Raw genomic sequence first — 14,540 nt, forward strand, 5'->3', positions numbered from 1 at the left:
TATGTCAGATCGATCAAGTTTGGTCTTCTTTCAGCCATTTCTTTTCATCATCCTTTCGTCGCAATCCATATAGGACAGTCAATCAATTACATGCATGCATGTAATAGCTTTCAGAGTCGGTTGTGAGCATTTGTGTGGTTCCAGGTTTAGACGAGGAAGAGAAGAGTTGTCCTCACTGTTTTGTGCCCACAACACTTACTACGTCTCAACAAGTCTTAATGTTGATTCCTTTCCTCACTCACGGAAGAAGTAATCATCATCTGCAGCTATTTGTTTCTACCATTTTGTGACTGTGACCAGGAAAAGGAAGAGATTACGCAGAAGAATGACTGTAATGGCAGGTTACGTGATGAAGATGACGAGCTGAAGGCGTATAAGTCCACCACCCACTGATCTCCACTCTCTCGAACTCACTCTTCATCCTTTCCCTGCTTCCAGTTGCAGAGCCATGGGATCCATCAAGGAGGAGCTGCAGCTGACCCCCCAGGAGGACGAGGAGGCCTGCATGTACGCCCTCGAGCTGGCCAGCGGCCCCATCCTGCCGATGACCGTCAAGGCCGCCGCCGAACTCGACCTCTTCGAGATCCTCGTCAAGGCCGGGCCGACCCCGAAGCTGAGCGCCGCCGACATCGCCGCCCAGATGCCCACCCAGAACCCGCAGGCGGCCGTCATGGTGGACGGGATCCTCCGCCTGCTCGCCGCCTACAACATCGTCAGATGCACCGTCGAGACCGGTGCCGACGGCAGGCCGTCGGGGAAGTACGGACCGGCGCCGGTGTGCAAGTACCTGGCCAAGAACGAGGACGGCGTGTCCATGGTCTCTCTGGCCATGATGACCCTGGACAAGGTCCTCATGGAGAGCTGGTACCACTTGAAGGACGCGGTGTTGGACGGCGGCATCCCGTTCAACAAGGCGTACGGGATGATGGCGTTCGAGTACTACGGCACGGACGCCCGGTTCAACAAGGTGTTCAACGAGGGCATGAGGAACCACTCCACCATCATCACCAAGAAGCTGCTCGACATTTACTGCTGCTTCGAGGGCGTCAAGGTGCTCGTGGACGTCGGCGGCGGCGTCGGCAGCACCATCTCCATCATTGCCGCCAAGCACCCTCACATCAAGGCCATCAACTTCGACCTCCCCCATGTCATCTCCGAGGCGACACCCATCGCAGGTCCATCTCGACCACCGCAACCTGATCTCATCTTAAGCGCTCATGGAGTTGTTTGCTTGCCGCAGGAGTCGAGCATACAGCCGGCGACATGTTCGCGAGCGTCCCGAGCGGAGACGCCATCCTGTTGAAAGTGATAAGTGTTATAAATTGTTCAAATTAAAAAGAAAAAAAAATCAAAAGATTTATTTGAAAAGGTATTTTTTTTATAGTTATTTTGATAGTTATTTTTCTAAGATAGTGTCTTTTGAAAAAATATCTATAAATAGATATTTGAAAGTAAATTATTAAGACATTTTTTTCGTATTCTTCTTCTCTACTCTGCAAGTGATTGAATTAGATATTCTCTAATTCCTCCTTGAAGATTCTTTATTGTTTATTCAATACAGAACTTCTAAAGGCTTGTCATATCCACTAAAATTATTTGCATCAAACTCATAGCAATCTTATTGAGAAGAAGATGCAAATATCATTTTTAGGAAAGTATTTATACATGTTTCAAGCCTAAATATCTTTACTAAAAGTATTCTTGATCTTATGTTTGTTATTTGTTTCCATAGTATTTTTATCTTTTTCTTTGTCATATTTTTTCAATAATCTAAAAATGATATTTTTGAGTTTATATAAATTCGCTATAGAGGCCAAAAATATCATCAAATTATTGAATCAAGATTTTGTTTGTTTGAATCATTTTGATAGAACGAATTTTACTTGTTGGCAAGATAAGATGAAACTCATGTTGACTGCTTTGAAGATCTTCTATGTGTTTGATCCAAATCTTCAACCAATTCTTGATCCAACCGATGATGACACCGATGAAGTCAAGGCTGAACAAAATAAGAGAATCGAAGATGAAGTCATATATAGAGGACACATCTCAATGTTCTTTCGGATCGGCTTTATGATCTTTATACGGTGGAACCATCTATAAAAGCAATTTGGAATGCTTTGAAATTCAAGTATCATGCCGAGGAGGAAGGTACAAAGAAATTTTTGATTTCTAAATATTTTGATTACAAGTTTATGGATGACAAGCCAATCTTGGCATAAATGCATAAGTTGCATGTCATTGTTAATCAATTGAAGGCTAAAAAAATCAAATTTTCTGAACCTTTTCAAGTATAGGCTATAATAGCCAAGTTGCCTTCATCTTGAAAAGGGTATAAGAAGAAGATTTTGCATGACTCTAAGGATATCACTTTGGAGCAAATTCAAAAACATCTTCGAATCGAGGAGGAATTGAGGATGAGAGACAAGAGTGAGAACTCTTTTTACAATATAAAAGCAAATACTGTGAATCGGCCTAAGAACTCCAACAAAGGCAAGCAAAACAAAGAATCATTTTGGCCCCAAAAGGGATCAAAGAAAATTTAAAAAGCCAAAGAGTGGAGGTTGTTTTGTTTGTGGAAAACCTGATCATTTTGCTAGGGATTGCAGATTTAAAAAGGGCCAGAAACCGAAAGTCAACTCCGTTGAGGGAGATGATAATATAATTGCTATGGTGAGCGAAGTGAATGTCATATTTGGTAAGGTTTCTAGTTGGTAGTACGATACTTGTACTACCGTCCATGTTTGCTATGATAAGGCACTCTTCAAGACTTACAAAGAAGTCACAGAAGGGTAAGAGATTCAAATGGGAAATAAAGTTCGTTCTAAAGTGATTGACAAGGGAAATGTGGAACTCACTTTCACTTCGGGTAAGAAAGTCACTCTTACTAATGTTCTTCATGTACCGGATATGAGTAGAAATTTAGTAAGTGGGAATCTCCTTAGCAAACATGAAATTAAATCTATATTTGAATTCGGGAAGTTAATTCTATCCCGTAATGAAACTTTTGTTAGAAAATGTTAGGAATGGTCAAATTATCTATTGTTGATAATGATTCTAAATTTAATAAAGATGTTTCTATTTATATTGTTGATTCTTATTCATTATGGCATGATAGATTAACACATATTGGAACTAGCACTATTGGAAGAATGATTAAGTGTGATTTAATAAATATTCATTTTGATGATCTTAATAAATGTGAAATTTGTGTTAAATCAAAGATGATGAAGAAACCGTTCAAAAGTGTTGAAAGATATACTAATTTGTTAGACTTAATACATTCTGATATATGTGGATTAAATAACATATTAACAAGAGGAGGTAATAGATATTTCATTACTTTTATAGATGATATATCTAGATTCACATATGTGTACTTATTGAAACATAAAAAATAATACTTTTAATACTTTTAAGGCATATAAAACAGAAGTTGAAAATCAATTGGGAAAGAAAATTAAATCTTTAAGAAGTGATAGAGGAGGAGAATACTTTCCTAATGAATTTAATTTGTTTTGTGAACAACATGGTATAATTCATGAATGTTCAGCACATAGAACACCTGAGTAAAATGGATTAGCAGAAAAAAAAATAGAACTTATCTAGAGATGATTAATGCTATATTGTTGCATGCTAAATTATCTTATAATTTGTGGGGAGAAGCTTTATTAGCTGCAAGTCATATCTTAAATAGAATTCCCTCTAAAAAGAATAAAATCTCTCCATATGAGTTATAGAAAGGAAGACAATCTAACATTGATTATTTTAAAGTGTGAGGGTGTCTTGCATATTGTAAGAATAATGATCCTCAAAGGACAAAGTTGGGACCTAGATGTGCATTTATAGGCTATGCTTCAAATAGCAAAGCATATAAACTTCTTAATTTGAAATCTAATATCATGATAGAATCTCGAGATGTGGAGTTCTTTGAATATTTAATGACTTCAAGTAATAATGTTCATCCTCCAACTAGTGAGGAGTCATTAGTGGAGACATCTCAAAAGGTTGGTGAGCAACCTAATATTCCTTTAATTAGACATCAATCAAGTTCACAAGAGGTTGGAGAGTAATCTCATAAATTAAGGAGAAGCACTCGTATACGAAAAGCAAAAACAATTCCTCTTGTTTTACAAGTGGAAGATGATCCATTCACAAAACCTCTTACAAGAGAAGTTGTAAGATCAACATCAAAATGGATGGGGCTAAAACTCTTTGAATAAAAGATCCACCAATGATAGCAACCCTACTCGACATTATGAAATGAGTAATGAAGAGTTCAAAGGGTAAGAACAAGTCATTGACATGTGGAGTGATTCAGCACTTTGAAATATTTTACGAGTCCCATCTAAAGATTTTAAAGTACTGGTTGTCACCAAATGAGGGTTGAGTTAATTATACTCTTAATGAAGTTCAGTCAAGTTAGGACAAGTATCTCAAAGAGTGACAAAGATACTATAAGAACTTCACCTATATGAACTTAGAAGTGGTGTCGCTTCAATTGAGAGTTGGAGTTTTCTCTCATAAAAGTTCATGAACTTGGATGAGCCCAAGACCATATTAGGGTCAAGCGAGATTTTATGAGGAATACAAGGATATTGTATTTATATGTGTGGTATCACCGATGTTGTCATTAGGACTAACAAATTCAAAGCTTTTATGCTATTTGGGATTTCGACTTCACTTTGTAATGCTTACACTAAGATAATATTCAAATTAAAAGATATATTATTTTATTTATAAATACTATTTAATCACTTGGAGAAAATTTTAAATTTGAACAAGTGGAGGATTGTTATAAATTATTCAAATTAAAAAAGAAAAAATTTCTTTTCAAAAGATTTATTTGAAAAGGTGTTTTCTTTTATAGTTATTTTGATAGTTATTTTTCAAAGGTTATGTCTTTTGAGAAAATATCTATAAATAGATATTTGAGGGTAAATTGTTAAGACATCTTTTTCATATTCTTCTTCTTTACTCTCCAAGTGATTGAATTAGATATTCTCTAATTTCTCTATGAAGATTCTTTATTGTTTGCTCAATACAGATCTTCCAAAGACTTGTCATATCCATTAAAACTATTTGCATCAAACCCATAACAATCTTATTGAGAAGAGGGTGCAAATATCATTTTTAGGAAAGTGTTTATACACGTTTCAAGCCTAAATATCTTTCCTAAAAGTATTTTTGATCTTGTGTTTGTTATTTGTTTCCATAGTATTTTTATCCTCTTCTTTGTCGTATTTTCCCAACAATAATACCACAAACCCTCCAAATCAAACATGCGGACTGACTTTAGGTTTTGGGGATGCATGCAGTGGATCCTCCACGACTGGAGCGACGAGCTGTGCGTGAAGATACTGAGGAACTGTTGGAAGGCATTGCCGGAGAAAGAAAGGGTTATATTGGTGGAGTGCGTCCTCCCAGTGGTTCCGGAGCCGATGGGGCGAGGTCGGGGAATGTTCCATTTGGACCTCGCGATGATGGCTCACTTCCCGGGAGGGAAGGAGAGGACAGAGATAGAGTACGAGATGTTAGCAAGAGAAGTAGGCTTCTCAGGATTCAAAGCCACTTACGTCTTCGCTAATACTTGGGTCATTGAGATCGCGAAATAGAATGGGGAATTATAGTTTAAGTGCATGCATGTTGTGATCTTATGCACTAACGTTCTATCTAAAATTATCTCTAAAGAGAACATTGGCCTATGATTCTCTTCTAATGTAAGTCTATTCAATAATTTATAATAAATTTATCCTTCTAATATTTTTAATGTTTATTCAAAAGTGAATACATATTATTTATTTAAATTAATTCATAAATATATAATATAAATAAATGTATGTATGTATGTATATATGTATGTACTCTGATAAAAAATTTCATATGACCCAAATATATAATAAATAAATAAATATAATCATGTTAATAAATATAAATAATCTTAAAAAATAAATAAATAAAATTTTATCTTATAAAAAATATAAATCATATTGATTTCTTATAAAATTATTTTGATATTTTTATAATTTTATAATTTTATATAACATCAAGAGGGTTTTTAAAATTTAAAAAAAATATATATAAGTATTAGCATTTGAACATTTTTAATACAGCATCTAAATCAAATACGATCTGAAAAAAAAAATTTCAAGCATTGAAATGTGTTTTGGAACCTCGATACATATTTTATGGAAGAACCATTCTCAAGAGGAGATTTTTATGGCAAGAGTAGCTTTCAAGTGATTCAAATGAAAACATTTGTTAATCTGTTGCTATATGCATCTTTAAAAGCTAAACTACATTGCAAGTACAATTGCAAGGGGAAATTGTATGAGAATATGATGATCAATAATAGTAATAAGTTCTAATGCTATTCATGTTAGAACATCATTTGTCAAATGTGGAGGTGGTTCCATCAAATCTTTTGGCAACTTATATAAGTTTAGTCCATGCTCTTTCAATGTCTTATTTATTTATAAGTACATCTTAAACATTGATATGATTATGATGTATTAAACCCTCTTATCAAAGATCACGGGTTTAAAATCTCATCCGATGTATTCTTACACCTTAAACATTGATCCGATAGTGATACAGGAAGCTCACTTACCACAAATTGATGATTTTAAATCTCATCCAATATATTTTTACACATTAAACATTACTATGGTGGTGGTGTACCAAACTCTCTTATCAAAGACCAAGGGTTTGAAACTTCATCCGATATATTTTTATCGCCTTAAATGTTGATATGATAATAATGTATCAAACCCTTTTATCAAAGGTTTAAGGATTCAAAACCTCAACTATATTTTTACACCTTAAACATTGATCTGATAATAATGTATCAAACCCTTTTATCAAAGGTTTAAAGATTCAAAACCTCAACAAACACATTTAACACCTTAAATATTGGTTTGATAGTGATGTTTTAGATCCTCTTACCAAAGGTTGAAATGTTCAAAGTCTCATTCGACATATTTTTGAAGATATTAGTTAGCTTAGTTAGTAAAGATTTTTAATAGTATATTAGAAGTTCTTGGGTTCGAATCCCGCCATCTCTTTGAGAAAAATTGAAGTGTACAAATATTCTTATCATAATGATTCATTTGGGGAAACTTCTAAATATTTTTTGACTTCAAGTGAACTAGTTGATCATTCCAGGTAGAAAAATCCATGCTGACAATGAGAAGGTTGAAGAAGTCTTGATTGGCCTGCAAATTTCTAATTTTGGACAATGGTAACTTTCTAGACACTGGTGAGACTATGTAGGACCTATTTGTCTTCTATACTTGTAAGACCATGAGAGACAGTCATGAGATGATAATATTTTTCCTTAGTGTGTATGATGAATATGACTCTTATTTTCTCAAGAGTTTATGATAGACATATAAAATAGTAAAATTTAATTCTCACTCAAAAGGACAAAAGATACTTTTTATTTTCTCTATGAGTTTGAAACAGAATTTTTATTTTCTTGGAAGTCGGTTGAATGTCCCATGACTCATTTGGAGCATCTAAAATGATGGAAGTTTTCCATCATAATCCTTATCATCTAAAAATTTGGAGTGATCTATAATCCAAAAAATTTTTAGGGGTGGACATATAATACTAAACTTTGGAGGGGCAACTATGCAACTTCTAGACTTTGAAAGGATAGATATGTAAAATCATCTTCTTCCCTTTCTGTCTCTTTTATTCTTAGATTAATTTTCCCATAAGCATTTGTCCCTCCTTTGACAAAGGTTGTGCAATAACTATTCCATCATCAAACATGCTCACCTCAGATGATGCATGTGAAACTGGTTAGACTAATCCAGGTGCCATGTTTGTGCATGACCATGGTGAAGACAATAATGCATATAGATAAGGAACTTGAGGTTCAAAGGAAGCAGACATTATGATTAAGAACAAAACAGTTGATGAACTGGTAGACATTTCAAGAATTAACTGTGGGTGTCTCTCTCTATCTCTAAACTTAATGATACCCTGATCTGCCAGTGAACACAAAATTCCATCCATATATTCCATACTTCAAGCCACATCAAGGCACAGTTCTCTTGTTCAAATGCAAACTCTTCTACAAAAATGGCTAACTTCTCTATCCAACCCAGCCATGTAGATAGAGAGAAGGTGCATCTGCACCTGCTACAAGCTACACTAAATAATGTTAAGTCAACTCATTTAAAACAAGGACTTCAGAAAGATGGGATCATGTTAGATACTTGAATGAACAGTTCAACAATCAGCCCTCTCTCCTTTTTCCTTGACGCCATTAAGGAACTTTCAAACCTTGTCATGGCGGCCAAAATCAACATCAACATAACCACGAGTACATAAAGCTGTAAGTTTAATCAGTCCTACAAGCTGGAAACTCACCATTCCTGCAGCTCTTTTCATGTACTTGTCCTGGAAACCAGAATTATGGAATAAGTTAAGCTTATGTAATGATTGACAACACCACCAAGTCATAATATCCCAATTACTTAGGGTTGATTTCATGATGCACTGATCTTTTAAAGAATTAATCCAACTTTCATCAATCAAAATAATGTCAACAAATAACATAATTTTGTGTAAGGCTAGTTTCATCCACAAGTCATGTGAAAAAATAAATACTTAAATCTACTCCTCAATGATCCTATAATAATATAAGAATTTGTTACACATCTTTGGCAGTGCTAGTACTAAAGACTACTCTATCATACATATCCTTTTTATATCAATATTAGATAGTCTTTTTTTTCACTAAAACCTAATGTAAAACATACACAAATATTATCTTCTTCTCTCTATATTTTTATTAATTATTTTCATAAATAAATAATTTCTATGATTGATCTTACAAGCAAAAAATAAAACTAATTTTCAAGTATACTTGTCTTATATCTAACTCTACTATCAATCACTCCTTTAGTTTTATAGTATGCATCATTACTATAAACAAGGAATAATTATGAACATCTCGTTCTTATATATCAATACAAAAAAGCTTCTCCTCCATTACTAGACATTTTTTTAGTTTTCAAAGTCTTTTTTAATAAACTAGTTAATAAAACAATTCTTGATCTCATAAGTTTCTCTATATCCCAATAGAGATATCATCAAGTTCTACACTTACCAATTTTCATCTCTCTTCAAAACTTTTTTTTTAATTTACTCGAACTTTATAGACAAATCTATGATCCCTAAAGTTGTCACTATTTTCTATCTCCAAAGGCAAGTTATCTATAGAATGTTTATCAAATAATTTATAAAATTAACTCCCCCATCATGTTCTTGAAACTTTGGGAAAGAGTTATCGAAAGTAGGATAAGACTTGAAATAAAGTTGTCACTATTTTCTATCTCCAAAGGCAAGTTATCTATAGAATGTTTATCAAATAATTTATAAAATTAACTCCCCCATCATGTTCTTGAAACTTTGGGAAAGAGTTATCGAAAGTAGGATAAGACTTGAAATAAATATCTCTTAAAATTAATTTTATTTTATGCTTGGAAGATTAAATTTTATTTATTTATTAAGATAATTAATAAAAATATAAGGAGAAAAAAAAATTATAATTTTTATTAACTTAGAGAAAGCATATGATAAGGTTCCTAGAGATTTATTATCACGAGTTTTAAAAAAAAAATGTATCCACTAATTATATTGATATTATTAAATATATGTATAATAATATAGTTACTAGTGTTAGAACTATAGGAAGTGTGTCTACTAAGTTTCCAATTAGCATAGGATTACACCAAGAATCCGTATTAAGTCTCTACCTTTTTACATTGATAATAAATGAACTTACTAGTGACTTACATGATAGATCTCCCTGATATATGTTATTTGCTAATGATATTATCTTAATTGATGAAAGCTTAAGTGGAATTAATTTAAACTTGAACTATGAAGCCAAGCCTTAGAAACTAAAGGTTTTAGATTAAATAGGACTAAAACTAAATATATAAAATATAATTTTAGTGATTCTAGAAATAAATAAAATAATATAGTTAACTTGGATGTATAAAAAGTCTTTTTAAGTAAAAGTTTCAAGTATCCTAAATCAATTATTTAATAAGATAGAGATATCAATAAATATATTATTCATAAAGTAAAGAAAAGATTATTAAAATAACGAAGGACGTCAAGAGTCTTGTGTGATCATCGGATACCTTTAAAATAAAAAAAAATATATGAAACAATTATGAAATCAACAATGCTTTATGAATCTAAGTGTTAGGCAGTTAAAAAAAAACATATACAAAAAGTTTGTGTTGCCGAGATGGATATGTAAAATTACTATGAAAGAAAAGAAAAAAAATACTTTTATTCGTGAACCATTATGTACCATTTCGAAAGAGGATAAAATGAGAGAAAATCATTTAAGATGGTATAGGCATGTATTAAGATTTTCGGATGTGGTAGTCAAAAGAAGTGAAATAATTAATATTAACGATATAAGAAGAGGTGAAAGGAAGACCTAAAAAAGATTTTGATATAAACTATAAATAAATATTTAAGTGTTTTGAACTTAACTAAACATCATTTTACAGATCTCAATGATGGCAAAAAATCCATGTAACCAACTCCAAATAGTTGGGACTTATGACTTTATTATTGTTGTTGTTGTTGTAACTCTTACATTATTCCTTAATTTCCATACCAATAATAAGCATCCTTTAATTTAATCTTTAACTCTTTATGCATCAATTGTTACCTCACTTTCTCTATATCCTTTCCTCCATTTTTAGTATCTTACTTACCATAAAAATTTTAACAAATCTTAATAGTCTTCTTTTAAATAGTATACATCTTTTAAACTTCTCATTTTTAAGTCTATCCTGGTAAACAGAATAATCCAAGTCAAACTTCTTTAGTAGTGCGCATTATCTTTTCCATATTACAAGCAACAAACAATCACTGACTAATCCCAAGTTTAGTTCAAGTTCATGTGTAAAAATGTTTATTTAATTATTATAAAATAAGAGAAAGACTCTGAGTTATTGATCCTGGAGGGGTATTATCTTGTATCCATCTCAACCACTCCAATACATCTGAGCTTCTCAATACTCCATTGAACTTTATCTCTCTCACTCATGCAAGAACCTTTTGCTTTCTCAGACCCAAACTCTTCTATAAGCCCTCAAAAAAAGATCTCGATAAGTGGAAATACATCATTCCAAATCAGAGCAAGTTGTTCTCATCCAAAATTCAAAACCCATGAGAGAGAAACAATTAGAGTTGTATCTCATCATCAAACACTTCCAATAATATTTTTGTACTTTTCATTTACAAGTATATGTAAAGGCCTTCTCCCAATTTTACAGTGGACATAAAGAAAAATCATTCATTATGACTTTGGAATGCAATCACGACCACCTGTGGTTCAACTTAATATCCCCATTAAGTTAATAGTACAACCAAAACACTAGTATTCTTGCTTGACTGAATCATCTTATAATTACATCTTCAGCCAGGCTGAGGTTCCAAATAGTTACAAGGTAGTCTAGAGTCACCAACAAGACATATTCATTAAAACTAAAGAATTTACCTGTATATTACAAGAACAAAAATATCCCTTGCCACATGAAAGAAACAAACGTAAAAACATATCACATTATGATATTTTAATTCTTTACACAGATGAAGTTTGATTTATGTTACTATATCAATGACCCACTTATTCTGCATGAAAGGAAGATAACATTTGTAAAGATAGACAAACCACTAGACTAGAGCTTTCCAAAAATACATTTTCAGTGCCAAGATGTACATTAAAAGAATTTCCTTTGTCTAGTCCATATTAACAACTGCAAATTATAGCTCCATTGTAGAACTAGTAATCGTCAGTGATTTGGTAGATAAATGATCACAACATCCAACTTCATGGAACCTTACAAAAAAACATTTTTACAGATTACATCAACTAATATATACAACGATAGGTTTTGTGACATTTCAAAATTCTGTCAAGACTAAAATACCATCCTGCTACTAAACATGTTTTTGACTCCAAAAGTGAGAAGGAACTAGGATGCAGCTAGGCCATTTCATCACATTGATGAAGAAAACTATCCTCACATATGATTCAATCTACTACTTAGATTACATCACGACAAACACCTAAAGTGCAATATTTCAAAAGGAATATAAACTTATAAACGTATGATCAACTCAAATTCAGAGTTCTAAACCAAATCAGATAGTTCAAGAAACATTTATAAGCAAAGAATCAGACAACTTCAAGTTAACAAGATAAGCAGAACAAGAAAAGGCAGTACCTATCAACTGTACACAACCAAACTTTGATCCCAATTTTGATTCGCCATAATACTCCTAGTATGCTGAGAATCAAACTCATAGTCTCAAAAATATCAAACTCAAAATCCATCCTCCATGTCTAAAATCTCAACCACCAAAGAAGGAAAAGAAGCCCTTCTTCTTGGGTTCCTCCTCAACCATGACAGCAGTCATTGTATCCTGCTCCACCAGTCTCCATGCTGCCTGCTCGAATGCAAGTCCAGCCATTGTGGGAGGCTTGTTTAGAACAAGTGGATATCCCCTATTCGTGCTTTTGATAACTTCTGAATCCTCCGGGATGACACCAAGCAATGCAAGTCCAAGCATTTCCTGCACGTCAAGCACTGACATCATGTCCTCGCCCCTTATTAGGTCCGTACGAACCCGATTGACGATCATCTTGATGTCACGGATGCCATCGCACTCGAGAAGGCCAGTGACACGGTCGGCGTCGCGTAGGGCAGTGATGTCGGGGGTGGTGACCAACACGGCCTCATTCGCCGGCGCGATGGCGGTGATGAATCCGGCATCTATGCCGGCGGGGCAGTCGATGAGCACGAAATGTGGAGGACCCGCCGGCCGTGAGCGGAGCGCGTCGACAACCCACGTAAGAGCCTTGGCGCCGAAGCCGAGTGGGAGCTTAGAGCGGGGCTTGGAGATGCAAAGGAGCTCGAGCGAGGGACAACGGCGGTCGCGGACGAGGGCCTGGTCGAGGCGGCAGTCGCCGTTGAGGGCCTCGACGGCGGTGTAGTTGACGCGGTTCTCGAGGCCAAGGAGGAGGTCGAGGTTTCGGAGACCGGCGTCGGCGTCGATGGCGACGACGGAGAAGCCGAAGCGGGCTAGGGAGAGGCCGACGTTGGCGGTGGTAGTGGTCTTGCCGACGCCGCCTTTTCCGGAAGTGACGACCACCACGCGGGGGGTCTCCCCGGCGAGCTGGGGCTTACGGTTCCACTGGAGGGCGGCTGAGACAGCAGGGCGGCGACGGTGTTGAGGAGAGAGGATCTTGGAGGGGAGGAAGAGGGGGGGATGGGAGGGGGAGAGGGGGATGGAAGGGAGAAGATGGGGGAAGGGGGAAGCCATCGGTAGGGTTTCGGGGACGCGGGGTTTCAAAGGGAGAAGTGGAAGAAGGGATCGGCGGCCATGGCCGATTAGGGAGCGAGGAATGACGCGTGCGATTGCAATCGAAAGGGGATTCGGTGGGTTTGGCTGAATAAATGGGTTCGGGCTCGGGTCGGGTTCTAATAAAGCGGGTTTGGTCGAGCCCTTCCTCTCTCTCCTACTCACTCATCTACGGGTCGCAATGGATCGGGTATTTCCATTACCCGATCCGTTTAAGTCAATTTAGAAACCTCGCTAATCGAATTTAAATTAGGTATAAATAAGAAAATTAACACCGATTCTAACATCAAGTAGAGGGAGAATAATTATGAACCTGAGATATTTATATGAAGTATTGATGAATAAGCACGCAAGACTCATCAGTTTCTTAATCAGGGACTCACATGGAAACAAACTACCCAAAGAATGATGAAGTCAGTACTGTCTCATGCTACAGAAAATACTGAAGCAAACAGTATTCTCCATCCCACACGCCATCCCCTGTACCATCGTCGCTGCCGCCGCCGATGTCCACTGCCTCCCAACTAACCGCCGCCGCCGCCGAATCTACCGTCTCACTTGACCCATTTCCACCCACGCCTATCTACATTCGACAGTTCCAATTGCTCTTTCAAAAGAGCCACCCTCGACGGCCGCCAACACGAGCAGTGGAAGGAGGAGGTGCAGGCGCTGATACGGGTGAGAAGCGGACTGGAGCGGAGATTTCACGAGATGGGGCCGAAGTGGCCGATCTGGCAGGAGGTGAGCGCGGCGATGGTGGCTCCAGGGCGAAGTGGGAGGAGGTCAGCGCGGCGATGAGCCACCACCGCAACGCCAAAAGAGGTGCAAGGAGAAGTGGGAGGCCATCGACAAGTAGTTCAGGAGGATGAAAGATACAGGGGAGAAGGTGTTGGGCGTAATTCCACTACGTGCCCATACTAGGAAGGGATGTACCAGTTTAGTGTTGCAAAGTAGGACGGCTCAGATTGAACCCAACTCGAGCCCAATAAAGATCTCTAGACTGGACTGATTTCTTTTTAACTTAAACTAGCTCGTGTTAAGTACAACTAATCATGGTTATGCAACTGTTGTTTCAAGGATGGATATGTCAAAGCCCTAAAATAGCACCTAAATAATGCAAGAACATTTAA

The 14,540-nt window shown here is 36.1% G+C and overlaps 2 protein-coding genes across 2 annotated transcripts; one reads left to right on the forward strand and one right to left on the reverse strand.

Annotated features, from left to right (window-relative positions):
- Positions 1-96: 96 nt before the first annotated feature.
- On the forward strand, positions 97-5,616 carry LOC103998765 (flavone 3'-O-methyltransferase 1-like). Its single transcript, XM_065167703.1, has 3 exons — positions 97-1,175; positions 1,241-1,305; positions 5,319-5,616. The coding sequence occupies exons 1-3, from the start codon at positions 449-451 to the stop codon at positions 5,613-5,615; spliced, it is 1,089 nt and encodes a 362-aa protein (XP_065023775.1). The 5' UTR covers positions 97-448; the 3' UTR covers position 5,616.
- Positions 5,617-8,001: 2,385 nt separating this feature from the next.
- On the reverse strand, positions 8,002-14,535 carry LOC135649457 (septum site-determining protein minD homolog, chloroplastic-like). Its single transcript, XM_065167812.1, has 2 exons — positions 12,273-14,535; positions 8,002-8,409 (listed from the first exon to the last, which is right to left on the reverse strand). The coding sequence occupies exon 1, from the start codon at positions 13,369-13,371 to the stop codon at positions 12,400-12,402; it is 972 nt and encodes a 323-aa protein (XP_065023884.1). The 5' UTR covers positions 13,372-14,535; the 3' UTR covers positions 8,002-8,409; positions 12,273-12,399.
- Positions 14,536-14,540: the final 5 nt, after the last annotated feature.

Source organism: Musa acuminata, chromosome BXJ3-9, assembly GCF_036884655.1.
Source record: "Musa acuminata AAA Group cultivar baxijiao chromosome BXJ3-9, Cavendish_Baxijiao_AAA, whole genome shotgun sequence".
Lineage (NCBI taxonomy): Eukaryota > Viridiplantae > Streptophyta > Magnoliopsida > Zingiberales > Musaceae > Musa > Musa acuminata.

Excerpts from the sequence above, each read along its gene's own strand:
- LOC103998765 (XM_065167703.1), top strand. The coding sequence starts at position 449 with ATGGGATCCATCAAGGAGGAGCTGCAGCTGACCCCCCAGGAGGACGAG. Across the intron at positions 1,176-1,240 it reads CGAGGCGACACCCATCGCAG|GAGTCGAGCATACAGCCGGC; the intron begins GTCCATCTCGAC and ends TGCTTGCCGCAG. Across the intron at positions 1,306-5,318 it reads GAGACGCCATCCTGTTGAAA|TGGATCCTCCACGACTGGAG; the intron begins GTGATAAGTGTT and ends GGATGCATGCAG.
- LOC135649457 (XM_065167812.1), bottom strand. The coding sequence starts at position 13,371 with ATGGCTTCCCCCTTCCCCCATCTTCTCCCTTCCATCCCCCTCTCCCCC.